Genomic DNA, 14,880 nt, shown 5'->3' with positions numbered 1-14,880 from the left:
TACCCAGTTGCTCATTAGTTACCAACTAGTCGCAAACCCTTTGTTCTCCTGTCTGGCACCTCTAGTGCTGTTCTCGTTACCCCCTCACTCCATGAAATACACGGCCACGCAGACATGCAACCTCAAATTGAGCTCTGAAGTTGTGAAATAGCCCAGTGCCAAGGTTGCATCCCCATCCCCCCACCCCCTTGCCCCCCGCCCCAAATACAGCTGTGCATGCAACAAATCGTCAAACTCTCACCTTAAGGGGGAAGCCACCAGCTATGCAATCGGTAGGGCAGAAAGGACAGAAGGAGAACTCCCTTGTAGACTTCCTCCATCCCTACAGTCAAACAACACCCTAGTCTTCCTCTAACCGGAAAAACTCGAAGAAATCCTCCAAAGGCAAACTATCTTCTTTGCCAACTTGAAGATCCTCTTTGATGGTGTTGCCATGTGGTACCTTAGCACAGCCAGCCTCCATATTGCTGGTGCGCACCACTGACCATTATTCAACGTTGGATTCCATGGAACAACACCACAAGCAAGCCGATGCTTCTGTGGACCCCATGGAGCAGGAATCTCCTGCATCTGTGCCATGTAGTAGAGACTCTACACTGGCTGTCACTCGGCAGCCGCTGAGTTGACACTCCTACTTCTCTTCCTCATCACGACTGTCCTCCAATGGAACGTTCACAGTGGTGGGTCCTACATAGAGGATTTACGGCTGCTTTTAGCATCGCAGCATCCCCTTGTACTCTGCCTTCAGGAAATGAGATTGTGAAATTGGACCCTCACGACCGCTTTGAGCTTTCACATTACTTATAGATTCGTTTTGACCTTCCCCCAAGGTCGGCGATGGTTCCTTTGTGTACACCGATGGCTCTCGGACTGACAGCGGTGTTGGTTGTGCCTTCGTCGATGGCACCCGTGTCTTTAGATATCGGCTTCCAGTACACTGCTCAGTATTTACAGCCGAGCTCGTCGCCCTATGTCAGGCCACTGAGTACATACGGCAACACTGACTTTTCAGTTGTGTCCAATGCTCACTCTCTCTCGCCGCCCTTCAAAATCTATGCGCCATGATGCTTATACCGCATGACATTCACAGTCAACCCATCTCTCAGACTACCCATCTTCAAGCTGTTGCAGTTCTCCTTTCCCTTCCCCACCTGATATTTTCCCTCTGTACCATTTACGTCCCTCCATCATTCCATGTCATCAGGGCAGACTTCCTTCAGCTTATTGGGCAGCTACTTCCCCCATTTTTGCTACTCGGTGACTTTAATGCGTGCGCATCATCCAGTTTGGGGTTCTCCCAGAACCTGTCAGAGAGGTGCCCTCTTGGCTGACCTTAACCAACTTAACCTCTTCCGCATTAACACTGGAGCATCCACCTTCCATTCCGACTCCTCGCACACCTATTCACATTTGGACCTATCCTTCTGCACTGTGTAGCTTGCCTGTCGTCTTGAGCGGTCCGTTCTTTCTGATACCTATTCGAGTGAACTTTTCCTGTGTGCTATCTTTTTGCTGACTCCTGCCCCATCCGCCTGCCCAAATGGCAGCTTACTAAGGCTGACTGAGAGCTTTACTCCTCCCTGGTGACCTTCGAAGAACAAGATTTCTCCAGTTGTGATGACCAGGGGGAATATCTCACAAACGTTATCCTTACTGCTGCAGAATGTTCCATTCCTCATACTTCCTCTTTATCACGTCGTGTCCCCATGCCTTGGTGGACTGGGGTATGCTGAGACGCAATTCGTGCACCAAGACATGCTCTCCGCATTGTCAAACGTCATCCTACAATGGCAAACTGCATTATTTATAACCAGATGCGTGCCAAGTGTCGTCGCGTTCTTTGGGATAGCGAAAGAGCTAACGGGATTTCATTCTCTAGTTCTTTTGACAGTTCCACCCCTTCCTCTGTCATGTGGGCCAACCTCTGACAGCTCTCTGGTATCAAGATCCATTCCCCAATTTCCGGCCTGACAGTAGCAGATGCTGTTATCGTGGACCCTGTTGCTATCTCCAACATCTTGGGCCACCATTTTGTGGAAGTTTCGAGCTCCTCCCACTATCACCCTGCCTTCCTCCATGATACCCTTCTCTTCCCCAAATCGTGAGTGCTACAGTGCCGCCTTTACTATGAGGGAGCTAGATCATGCTCTCAGTTTATCCCGATCCTCCGCCCCAGGACCAGGCGCCATCCATATTCAGATGTTGCAGCCCAGTAAGGATAAAAACCTTCCTTCTAGCTACCACCCCATCTCTCTTACCAGTTGCGTTTTCAAGGTGATAGAACGTATGATACGCGCCTGGCTGGTATGGTGGCTCGAGTCTCGCAATTTACTGACAAATGCCTATGTCCTCCCATATGTCTTACTTGGTAGTATGCTGTACATAGTCCTTCAGTGTCCTATGTTTACTCAGTGGTACTTCCTGGTGCGCCGATCGAAGCACCCTCCTCCACGTCTACCGGTCCCTTGTCTGTTCGAAAGTTGACAATGGGTGCTTTGTTTATGCGTCTGCATATCCATCCCTCTTACACTGTCTCAACACTATCCACCATCATGGCATACGTTTGGCCACTGGTGCCTTTTACACTAGCCTGGTTGAGTGTCTGTATGCTGGAGCTGCTGAACTGCCACTGTCCTACTGCTGTAACTGTCTCCTCAGCAGGTGTGCATGCCGTTTGTGTGCCATGTGTGGCCGCCCATCGTATACCACCTCCTTCGATGATATCTCTGATCAGCAGTATGGTGTGCATCCCTCTTCTCTGTTACCTCCTGGAGTCCACTTTTGGTATTTCCTTTGGCAGCTTAACTTCACACTATCTGCAACTTTCCCGGTGGGTGTGAACCCTTCACCATCTTGGCTTCGTGAAGTGGTCCGTGTTAACCTTAGCCTTCAGTCACTTCCTAAGGACACTACTCCAGCCGTGCTCCATCACCTTCACATTCACGACCTTCACATGGAATTTAGCGATGGTTCCTTTGTGTACACCGATGGCTCTCGGACTGACAGCGGTGTCGGTTGTGCCTTCGTCGATGGCACCCATGTCTTTAGATATCGGCTTCCAGTACACTGCTCAGTATTTACAGCCGAGCTCTTCGCCCTATGTCAGGCCACTGAGTACATACGGCAAAACTGACTTTTCAGTTGTGTCCAATGCTCACTCTCTCTCGCCGCCCTTCAAAATCTATGTGCGCTGTACAGTGCGTAGCCATTAATGCAGCAGGTCCAGGAAAACTGTCACTTCCTCACTCTTGGTGGAGCCACTGTGCAGTTTATGTGGGTTCCTCGTCATGTCAGTCTGCCAGGAAATGAGGCCACTGATGCTGCTGTTGAGGCTGCAGTCCTTGTACCTCAGCGCACTAGTTCCTATATTCCCTCCAATTTTCTCTGTGTTGGCCTCTATCAGGAGGTGGTGTCCCTTTGGCATTGCCATTGGTCCTCCCTTCATGGGAATGAGCTCAGGATTATTAAGCCTCTCCCAGTGGCTTGGATGACCACCTCTCGGCTCTCCTGCTGGGAGGAGGTAATTTTGAACTAGGTTGTGTATTGGACACTGCCTTTTAGCCATCGTCATTTGTTAAGTGGTGCTCCCCCACCACTTTCTCGACATTGCACCCGAGTTTTAACTGTTCGCCACTTCCTGGCTGAATGTCCATTTTTTAACCGTTTACGTTCCTGCTTGGGTTTGTTGTCTTGAGTTATCAGCCATTTTAGCAAATGACGCGTGGGCTCTCAGCCGTCTTTTACTTTTTATCCGTCGAAGCAATGTGGCGAAGGCCATTTAATTTTTTGTTTTGGATCTCCGTTTCTTTATGGTGTCTTTAGTAGCTCTTTCTCCATGTCCTGTTTTTAGCTGTCTTCTCTTTTGTCAATTGGGATTGACGTTTAATCTTTTTTTAACTCCTCTCTGTTTTTGCGTTCTACAGTTTTTAGGTGTGTGCGTATGACCTCAGTTGTTTTTTGCACCCTGAAACAAAACAAAACAATTACCCCCGGGTCATGTATACATCTTGACAAGACTCTACAATTTACTCTTGGGTCATCTATAAATCTGGACAAGAACATACAATTTACTGCTCCATTTTTGTCAACCGTGTATACTGCTGTATACTTCACTTCTGAGATGACCCCAGACAGAAAAATAAAGAGATTTGTCAGGTGATGCTGGAGGGCAAGATACAGGCTCTGCTTGACCTATCTATCTTGGACCATACTGACATGTTAGATTTAATTTTACATCAGCACCAAAATGTGCCAGTGCCCCACCATGCTTCATCCCATCATGCATTTTTCAACTGTGGAGCATGGGTGAATGGAGACCTGTTGGATGGAGACTTAAACCCACAATATTTCATAGTGAAGTCAGTGACAGTTAGCAACCACTCATTCTCATTCATTTCACAAACAGCTCATTGGTGGACCCATGTTTACTGGGACATTTTTTCTTATATTGTCGTGTACTTCCGTCATGTCAGTTTTCATTATTAGCTATGATGCACCCTGTGTATGTATATGATGTAATAAATTTTCTGTTTATTTCTGTTTATTTCGTTCTGGTTTATTAACATATTTTTGATTTAAGTATGCCTTTTTCTTTATGACTTACACTTTTTTCAGGAACTTGATCTGCTGAAAAAGGATGCCGAAGTGTATAAAATGATTGGTCCAGTGTTAGTGAAGCAAGATCTTGAAGAAGCTAAGCAAAATGTGGCGAAGCGAATGGACTACATTCGTGGTGAGCTGTAAGTAGACACCATGCACAGTTTCTTGTTGTACATGATAACATTAGAGCCTGTGAGTTTCATGTAATTTTTTACCACTTGGCATAATAGGTGTAATCTCTCAGATTTTAATGGAGAAATATTTATGCAGATGCTGGTTTGAAAATCCCCCACTTCCCACAAAAAGGAAAAAGAACCATATATATATATATATATATATATATATATATATATATCTCTCTCTCATATATATAATGTGTGGATGGATATGTGCGAGTGTATACCTGTCCTTTTTTCCCCCCTAAGGTAAGTCTTTCCGCTCCCGGGATTGGAATGACTCCTTACCCTCCCCCTTAAAACCCACTTCCTTTCGTCTTCCCCTCTCCTTCCCTCTTTCCTGATGAGGCAACAGTTTGTTGCGAAAGCTTGAATTTTGTGTGTATGTTTGTGTTTGTTTGTGTGTCTATCGACCTGCCAGCGCTTTTGTTCGGTAAGTCACCTCATCATATATATATATATATATATATATATATATATATATATATATATATATATATATATATATATATAAAATGGAAGGAAACATTCCACGTGGGAAAAATTATATATAAAAACAAAGATGAGGTGACTTACCGAACAAAAGCGCTGGCAGGTCGATAGACACACAAACATACACACAAAATTCAAGCTTTCGCAACAAACTGTTGCCTCATCAGGAAAGAGGGAAGGAGAGGGGAAGACGAAAGGAAGTGGGTTTTAAGGGAGAGGGTAAGGAGTCATTCCAATCCCGGGAGCGGAAAGACTTACCTTAGGGGGAAAAAAGGACAGGTATACCCCCCGTCTGTCACACACACACGCAGTAGCAAGAAACGTGACTAGCACACTGACCTCCTGGATGGGTGGTGGCTCTACCGAAATAACATAATTTTTTTTTGTTGCGTAGCATCTCGGTTAGAAAAGTTAACAATAAAATCTGTCTTTTAAATTGTTTTTGCTCATATACAATTGTAAATCATACAGCACACTTCAGTAAAATGTCACATGCAAAAAAAGCAGCAAAATTCATAGATGTGTGTTTGTCACTTTGACTTCACGGTGGTCTTTCAGTATCTGGCTGAAACCCTCAAGACAGAACTGTGCTTCAAAATGTACATTCAGGGATGAAATACGTTTTTGAAAGGATGCAAGGGTCATTCCATGTCAAATCAACACAGAAAAAGACCATTTGCTAGCTCACCATCTTAGATTTTCTTGAAATTTGCCACAGGTGTACTTTTGGTATAGACTTACAAAAATATGAAGTTTTACTGTGATGTGTCGATTTGTTTTTTAATTACAGAGCTGTGAAGTTATCATAAATGGCCCCAAAAACAGGGAATAGCAGTTTTTAGAATTGCTGTAGAAGCTTTCATAATTGAGTTAAAAGACCTGGGATGAATACCATTTTACAGCATTTTTCACACCCTTCCTTGTGGTGTAGAATAATATATAGCTTATTACAAGAAAATTTTTTCCAAACAAAATTTTAAATTTTTTTCAAAAAGTACATATTTTAAAATTTGGAAATTTATTACATCAGACCAAAATATAAATTTGAGATGATAATTTCTTCCTTAGTAAAAAAGATGATGATGATGATGATGATGATGATGATGATGATGATGATGATGATGACCTGAAGACCTGTTGCCAATAATCTGAATGTGTATTCGTGTTAATTTTACATTTCTAAATTGACATTTTTCATGACAATAAAAATGAACACTGTTATGATAAAGATTCAAGTAAATAGTCCACAATACAAATAACTATAAAGTAACAGGATCTGTGTATTATGTTTGAAAAGGGTTCATTCATTTGGTACTAGTCACTTTACTTGAAAATATAAGTTCTTCCAGCAGGAGTCACGGAACGTCAGCTGATACCCACAGAACGTCAGCATTTCTTGGATGTCAGAAGGAGGTACGTGACCCAGCTGGATGAAGAAAAGTTATTTTTTACTTCATCAGGTTCTTCATTTTTCTGTAACACATACCCAAGCCATCAGTTAAGTAGAAAGTCGAAATTGATGTAGCCTAATATGTGTGTTAATTTTACTCTATCAGGAAATTCTGACACTTCCCTCCCACAGATTTCTGAATCCAAAGAAAAGTTTTTCACAAATATTTTTGATTTAGTATTCAAAATGAGTGCATGGTACCAATGCATTCTGTTGATAGTCAGTGGTTGTTGAAAGCAATTTTTCAAGAAGCGTTCTGATTCAACATAGTCGTATTGAGCTGAATATGCAAAGTCTATGTTGGCAATGTTCTCTACTGCCCATTCAAAGAGTTTCAGTAGGTTTTGTATTTGGTTTTCATAAGGTGTTTACAAACTGGTGCAAATTGCCAGTCTCTTTCCAGGTCCTCCAAAACCATCACAAGTCCCTTTGCCACATGCTGCGGCAAAAAAGTGCCATTCTGCTTCCGCTTTAAAATCGTCATCATGGAAGCAGAGGTTTAAGAAGTTGTTTTGTTTTTGTATTGGGCAGCAGACCCATCTGAAAAACAGAATAACTTTCCATCTCTCTCACACTATGTTAATCCATAATTACATACCTGCCTCAGCGATCCAACCCTTGTCATGTACATGAATAACACCTGGCGGTATTTCAGAAGCTATTGGCTTTGTTTTTTGCTTGAAAATGATCATTGGATTAAGTTTAGTACTAACAGCACAACATGAAAGGACAACAATGTAGTGGATTTTTTCATATCCACTTACTTTTTAGTTACAGTTGTAGCACCACTCATGGCAACAATTCCGTTACTTGGCACATCAAATGTCAAGAGGAGTTTCGTCCATATTCGCTAATTTTCTCAGTTCCACACTGGTTTTCTTTTGATGCTGAATAAAAGTGATGGAAAGATAATATTTTCTCTTCATACTCTTGTGGCATTTTCTGAGATGTTTTGGTTTTGGTTCGCATTCTAAATGCATTATTCTTCATAAACCTGTAGTACCAACCAACTCCACCCTTAAAGTCTGTTGAATTCCACTGTAATGCTAGCTTACGGGAGTGTATTTGAATAACTTTTGTACTAATTCCAGTGCATTTTGACAGTGTCCTTGAATCCATTTCAATACATCATCTTCTAGTTTTGGCCATTTTGCATTCAGTTCTCTATTTGCACATTTATTCATTTTTTTTCAGTCCTTCTGTACTAGCCCACCAGTTACGATTGGTTTTTTGTTAATGGAGGGCTGAAATGTCACTCAGCTGCTCTGTTTCCATCCTTTTTTTTTTTTTTTTTTTTTTTTTTTTTTTTTTTTTTTTTTTTTTCGTATGTTCTTACTTTTAATTTATAGTCTGCATCATATGAATAGCTTTTATTTTCCCATAATAAAACTATCTACTAACAAAAATATTGTATTGGTACTAATAACACAAATCACTTTCAGTTCAAATTCACTGGTATCATAAACTGCAATGACACGTCATAGGCTGGGCAGTGTTCCGGGTTTGTAATGGCGGGGTGGGAAGGAGAGTGTGTTAGCAGCCTTGTGAATCCTTGCAACTCATGTTCCTTGCATTGGTGCACTGCTGCTGCCAGTTGAATCCATTATTGCCAGATAGAGATAGGTTTCCCCTTGACATCAAATGTATGACCACTTTTAAGACAGGCAGAAATTTTAAATCAAACACAGGACATTTTTATATTAATTCCGAGTATAAGATTCACCTGAATTTTGGAGGTAATTTTTCGAAGAAAAAGTTTGTCTTATAGACTATGCTGTAATTTTTAGAAAAATCACACCTGATAACGAATTGTGAGTCTTTGATTTTCTTTTGTGCAATTAAGCAAATATCCCTGCTGCTTGGCAGTGAAGTTGTGCTGAACCAAATAGGACAAATTGCAGCAGAATAAATCAATAAACTCTTCTGAATCTTTCTCCAAAGTATATATACGGAGACAGTAACTGTTCTCGAAAGAACAGAATACTGTTGATGACCGTGCAGCTTTTCCCTGGAATAAATGACAACTAACTGAAACCCTCAGCTGCCAACAGGTGTTGTTGATATACCTCGATGTGGACAGCTGAAAATGTGTGCTCTGACTGGGACTCGAACCTGGGATCTCCTGCTTACATGGCAGACGCTCTATCCATCTGAGCCACTGAGGACACAGATAAATAGCGCGACTGCAGGGACTTATCCCTTGCACGCTTTCCGTAAGCAGGAGATCCCGGGTTCGGGTCCCGGTCGGGGCACACATTTTCAGCTGTCCACATCAAGGTATATCAAAAACACCTGTCGGCAGCTGTGGGTTTCAGTTACTTATCATTTTCTCCAAAGTGTCTAGATTACAATAGTCAACTGAAACCCACTGATCAAATTGTACTTTTTCGGTTGAATTTTCAGCTAAGGATTCTTCCAAAATTTTATGCATCTGGGATCCACCTGCACAGTAAGCACATTTCCCCCTCTTGGAATCAATAGATGATGGGTTACAAAACACTTTTGCAAGGCATTGCTTGTAACTTCGAATTGTGCCTTTTGTTTTACCGTTTTCTATTTTCTGTCATTAGTTTCATATTTTGGTGATTTATGCACACACACAACCAGTGTGTGTGTGTGTGTGTGTGTGTGTGTGTGTGTGTGTGTGTGTGTGTGCGCGCGCGCGCGCCATTTTGACCAGCTAATATACAATGTTTACATCTCAGTTCAGCAGATTTAGAGGAACTTATTTTTGTGCTGGAAAACTTGCCTCAAAAATTTTTGTATGCTTGTTTAAGGTTACACAATATGGGTTTTTTCGAAATATTTGATTACTTCCGTCTGATTCAGTAACTGTTACACAGTCTTCAATACCTGGCATTTCCCTACTAACTACATCATCTTCATAAAATGAACATATAGTTCCCTTTGTCTCTGTTGGCTAGCTTTTCCCTGGTTTAAAGTTAACACTTGAACACAGATCAGGTAGGAAAACAGAAAGGTGTGGTGAAATGTGGAGGAGGGGGAAAAAAAAGGCAAAAGAGAAACATTATACAGTCCAAATTCAGGAAGCACAACATTGAGCAACGTTGGTTGAATGTGCGCAGAAGGTAAGTGGCTATGATGTTGGACTGCCATGCAGCTGGGCTGGGTTCAAAGCCCACTTGGTGCTATTATTATTATTATTATTACCATTATCATCATAATTTCACGAAATGATAATTTGTTCATCAGGTCATTGCTATGTCTGTTATCTGTATTCAAATTTGTGTCCTGTGTCGTGGTGTAATGACTATTTGCAACAGTGACCTATAATGGAAGTTGATTCTGCACAACTACTCCATCAGCAGCCAAAAGGAAGCAGCTTTTGAATGAAAACTGCAAATGTTTGATGACAAGGTGACAGTCAACCAAATTCTCTGCTGGTAGATGTGTCTGGTGTGTCATACACGGTTACTAACAGTATGTGTGTCATATGACAGAAACCTGTTATCGACACACCTAACTTGTACCTGGTGAGTGAGTGAGATATGAGATATGCCTCCTTACGCAGTTTAGGTGATTGTATGAATGTGAATGTGACCAGTCTCACAGAAATGATGGAAACATAGTACTTGGTCACATAAGCTGCAGCAAATGAATGCCACAGTTTGTCACACAGTTTTTGTTGTAGTTTGTTAAAACATATGTTTGTAATGTGTTGAAAGTTTTCCACTCGTACACCCATCAAAACCTGCATATATTCAAGCAACTGTGAACATGTCCTGGAATTTCAGAGAATGAAGCTGAGTATGTGTGAGATCTTGGACTTTAATAACAGACATATGATTACATAAACAATACTACTATGTTTACCTGTGCAGCTTTGCAAAATTGTAGCATCTTCTCACAAAGTATTTCACTTCTCTAAAGTGTTCTCTAAATTGTTGCACAAGAGATGTACAACCTGTAGGAATGGTAATTACGTCTACTCCCATGCCAAAATTGTACAATGCCTGATCTTTCTGTCCTGTACAGCTGTCAATGAGCAAAGCAAAATCTTTGTTCACATAAGGAGCCATCACATGTTCATTAAAATTGTTCACTAATCTTTTCTCCATTTTGCCTGATGCAGAACAATTCACAATGACATTGGGGGTTTGCGCAAGTACACTGTTGACCTGTTGCTGAACTTGTGTGGTCCAAATACACCTTTTTTTTTCTTGCAAAAATAAATAAAATGTAGGTAAAAGAAATCCTGCTTTGTTCAGGACATATGGTGGAGTTTAACTATGAGAAGTGGCATGCAGCTGGTCTACACCACATTTAGTGTCATCTTCTCCAACTTTCCTTCATATAACCTAATGAAATGCAGTCAGATAAACATTGTGACATCTCTTCTTTCTGTTCCTCATATGAATCATCATCATCATCATCATCTGGTACATACAGTCATGCAGCAATCAGCAACGTATCTTCATCATCACACATATTATTTATCAATAAATGCAGGAAATAATCGTATGAATGTTGCACAATCATCCAATCTGTTAAGGAACTTGTTGATTCCTTAAAGTTTGGATATTGTTATTCAGGCCGCGAGCTATATTTGCAGGATTCGTATTGCCCACAGAATATCACTCGCGTATTTAACATGCGCACATCCAAAGGCACAATCAATCTACTGCTAGCCAAGTAGCTTCATCAAAAGGAGTCCTCCCTCCACAGCGCACTGTAGTCAATTGAAGTCCGTGGTGTATTTGTTCCAATGTTTGTTTGTTTAGATGTAGTGTTCTCATACCACAGTGCATTGATCTTGCATCGCACCTACACAGTGGGGTCCGATCTACTAAGAGGTTTGTAATTTAATTTGTATAGGAGATCTTGTATTTTTTCAACAGGTCTTGACACTGGAATCCCATGATTACAAGGCAATGAGCCTCCAGACATATGTACTTCCTATTTGTTCTATATGTGCACTACGTGTTATGACTCTTGCATTCCGTTTTGGAAGTTTTGACTCTTGAATTCCTTTGTTGTAACATAGCTCATACCTGTTTATTTCTTGTTTTTCATTTCTGTGGGCTATCTACGTGGTATCTCGCCTGCTCTCGCTATTCATCACATTTACTTGCGATGGTAATTTAAAAAAATTAAAAAAAAATTGTTTGTGAAACCGAGTTTTGAACTTAGCTTGCCCACCTGTCAGTCAAACACTGTGACCTCTTGGCCCCATCACCATGGCTCTTGTCCTACCCTCAGTGTTGAATTGTGTTTAATTGTTAGGGTTGGACCTTCTTCACAGTTCAGTACATCTTCTGCCTGTTTTCAGGCTTTATCTGTGTTCAGTTTCTGAAGGGCTATCCACTGGGCCATCTTACCACTAAATCTGAGGGTGGTGCAATGCGGAGATTCCCTTGTCAGTAAAATTTCATATTTTTTAAAGTCCATATCATCACTATATCTGTGCCAAATTTCAAGAAAATGTGAGATGGTGAGATTTAGTCGGTGTGTTGATTTCACATGGAATAACCCACAAGATGAATTTTTTCATTAATTTTTCCATTCACTTCACTGTGTCTATTTTACTGAGACTCGCCAGTTCGAAAAAAGCTGCTTGATTGACCTTGTGAATCTCTTTGCATCCTTCTCAGTCATCTTCCTAAGAAAATATCATTGACAGTACATGGAATTGAGCCCAGATCATCCTTTAAGCTGTTAAGTACATTGACTATGGAACAACAGGCATAGACCAAATACCCAAGTCATACAGATTTCTCACTGACAACAGTTTTGTCAGAGTTGTTCATGAACTTATGGAAACTAAATTTTTTTACTTAATTTTTTTATTAATGTTCTTTTGGACCTCTTAGGTACCATAAACTGTTTCAGTACTCTAGCTTTTGTTGTTCTCTTCTTCTTCTCTGGGACTCATTCACCCTCTCACTGTGTCCTCTTCCTCTATCAGCACCTCTTTGTGTTATTATTTTGCTGGTTATCTTTTGATGTCTTCATGTTAAACAGTTACAGTACTGGTCCTGTTTTCTTCACTGAGCTGCAGTAACAATACAAATTTAACAATATTAAGAGGAATGCTAGTCTCTCATTTGTTGACATATTTTGCTAAATGCAGCCCAATTTTAGCATCACTTTCGTGTCTTATATTCTGCAACATAATTGTTTTTCAGTGAATAGTTTGTGAGTATAAGCATATCATCCGTGGCACAGTTTTAGGAAATTTGAAAGAGTTTTATAGTTGAAAAAATTCATGACGTGTATTTTTAAACACACGTGTCTTCTACACACTCCTGATTGATTCTGTATGAAAATTGTAATGTATCGCATACTGTTTCTTTCTAGATCATGATAAAAGGTGGGTTCCATAAATTGGCAGTTAATGTAAGTATAATATGAAAACAGCAGCTTTTTGAATTTGAAATGTTTTATTGTCCCATGAACTAATAATCAGGTGGAGATGTACAGAAACATAATCTTGTGAACCATGTACAGTTAGATGCAAGTATCATGATGATTGCACTGCCTCATGGTATCTATGACAAATCTACTTAATGGTACAATAAATCGTATCAAATTTAAAAAGCTACTGGTTGCATATTGTACGTACATAAACAATCAATTTAAAACTCAGTTGCAATTTGTTGCCCACAATGGATATAATGAAAGGTTTCACGGACAAAGCTGCACCGCATCACTCATGCTGGTAACATGTCTCTTTGTGCGAGAAGTTTTTCCATTTGCTTTCTTGCCCCTGGAGGTTCATCATGCTATACATTAGCAGCATGTTTCCTACTTCCAGTTGGCATATATTCCAGAAAATGTCTCTGTTTCAAGTTACCTACAGTCCTGTATTTTACAGTGGTGCCAGTAACTTGTTGCACGCCCCCATCAGTGAGCTCAGCTGCAAGTATGGTGATAGTCAAACATAGTTACTGTCTTCTGGTGCACTGAATTGTAAGACTAAGATGCACTTGATAGTGCCATTAGCAAAAGATTTATGTACAATTTTCTCCAGCATTTGACCATTCTCTGCAGAAATACATTGTACTGAAAATGTTGGTCTGCAAGGTTGACAACAGACACCAGCATTGTTCACATTGTATTCTAATGGCTGGGTGATCCAAATGATGTTATGTTCCTTGTAGACAATGAATATACAGCACAGCTGTCTCTTCATTTCATTGCTAACATGTTTTCTCCACAAAAGAGCAAAATGTGTCTAAGTGAACAGTGTGGCCATTGTTCACCAGGTCACTGTCAGAGAGCAGCCACATGACAGCTGCAAATTATGCAGTGTTGACTGTCTATTTTCCAGCGTAAACCTCAAAATTAGTTATGGGACTATTGTTTGCTGCTGCAGCAGTATATAACATCAAACTGTATTTTTGTAGTTTACTCTGAATATAGACACAAAAACTTACATGAACATGAAATGGGCACAGGCCTCCATCTATAAGAAGTCCCTTGGATGAGAGACATTCCCAGGTATACTTCTTCTTCTTCAGTAGCTCTACAGCCCTTGGTGAGCCTTGGCTTCTTCAACAATCTTCCTCCACACTTCTCGGTTATTTGCTGCTCTTTTCCACCCCCGGACTCCCATATTGCTGATATCCATTATTACCTCATCGATCCATCTTCTTCTAGGTCTCACTTTTCGCCTAACTGAATGGATCACACCTTTCATCATTTTCTTTGGAATTCTATCCTCTGCCATTCTCTCCAAGTGTCCTAGCCATCGTATTCGGTGTGATTTAACAAATTTTACTATGTCCTTGCCTTGTATTAACTCTTGTAATTCGGCATTGTAGCGTATTCTCCAGCCTTCTTCCTCCCTTATTGGCCCATAGATTTTGCGTAGTATTTTCCGCTTAATGCTTCTTAGAGCATTTTTATCATGTTCGGTCAACGTCCATACCTCTGAGCCGTATGTGATAACTGGGCGGACTAGGGAATTATATATTAGCAATTTAATTTTTCTTGTAACAAGGCTACTTTTTAAAAGCTGCATATTTGCAAGTAAGCTCTGTTTCCTGCTTGTATTCTTTCCCTTATAGCCTTTCCAATACTGTTATCATTTGTTATTAGGGCTCCCAAGTAGTTAAGAGGACACTCCATTGAAGCATTTCCCATTGATGTTTAGGTTTTTAGGGGTTCTTCTGGCCTCAGATTGTGACATTACCATATAGG

At 40.7% G+C, this 14,880-nt stretch overlaps 1 protein-coding gene across 1 annotated transcript in view; it reads left to right on the top strand.

Moving 5' to 3' along the window:
- The window catches only part of LOC126484332 (prefoldin subunit 6), a 54,286-nt gene that overhangs the window by 26,182 nt on the left and 13,224 nt on the right, over positions 1 to 14,880 (top strand). Inside the window, exon 3 of the mRNA XM_050107784.1 lies at positions 4,615 to 4,739. Within this exon, the coding sequence (XP_049963741.1) occupies positions 4,615 to 4,739 (125 nt within the window). The remainder of the gene's footprint in view (positions 1 to 4,614; positions 4,740 to 14,880) is intronic.

The sequence above is a fragment of the Schistocerca serialis genome, chromosome 1 (assembly GCF_023864345.2).
Source record: "Schistocerca serialis cubense isolate TAMUIC-IGC-003099 chromosome 1, iqSchSeri2.2, whole genome shotgun sequence".
Taxonomy (NCBI): domain Eukaryota; kingdom Metazoa; phylum Arthropoda; class Insecta; order Orthoptera; family Acrididae; genus Schistocerca; species Schistocerca serialis.
Note: the sequence above shows the minus strand (reverse complement) of the source record. Positions and strands in the feature narration are given on the sequence as shown.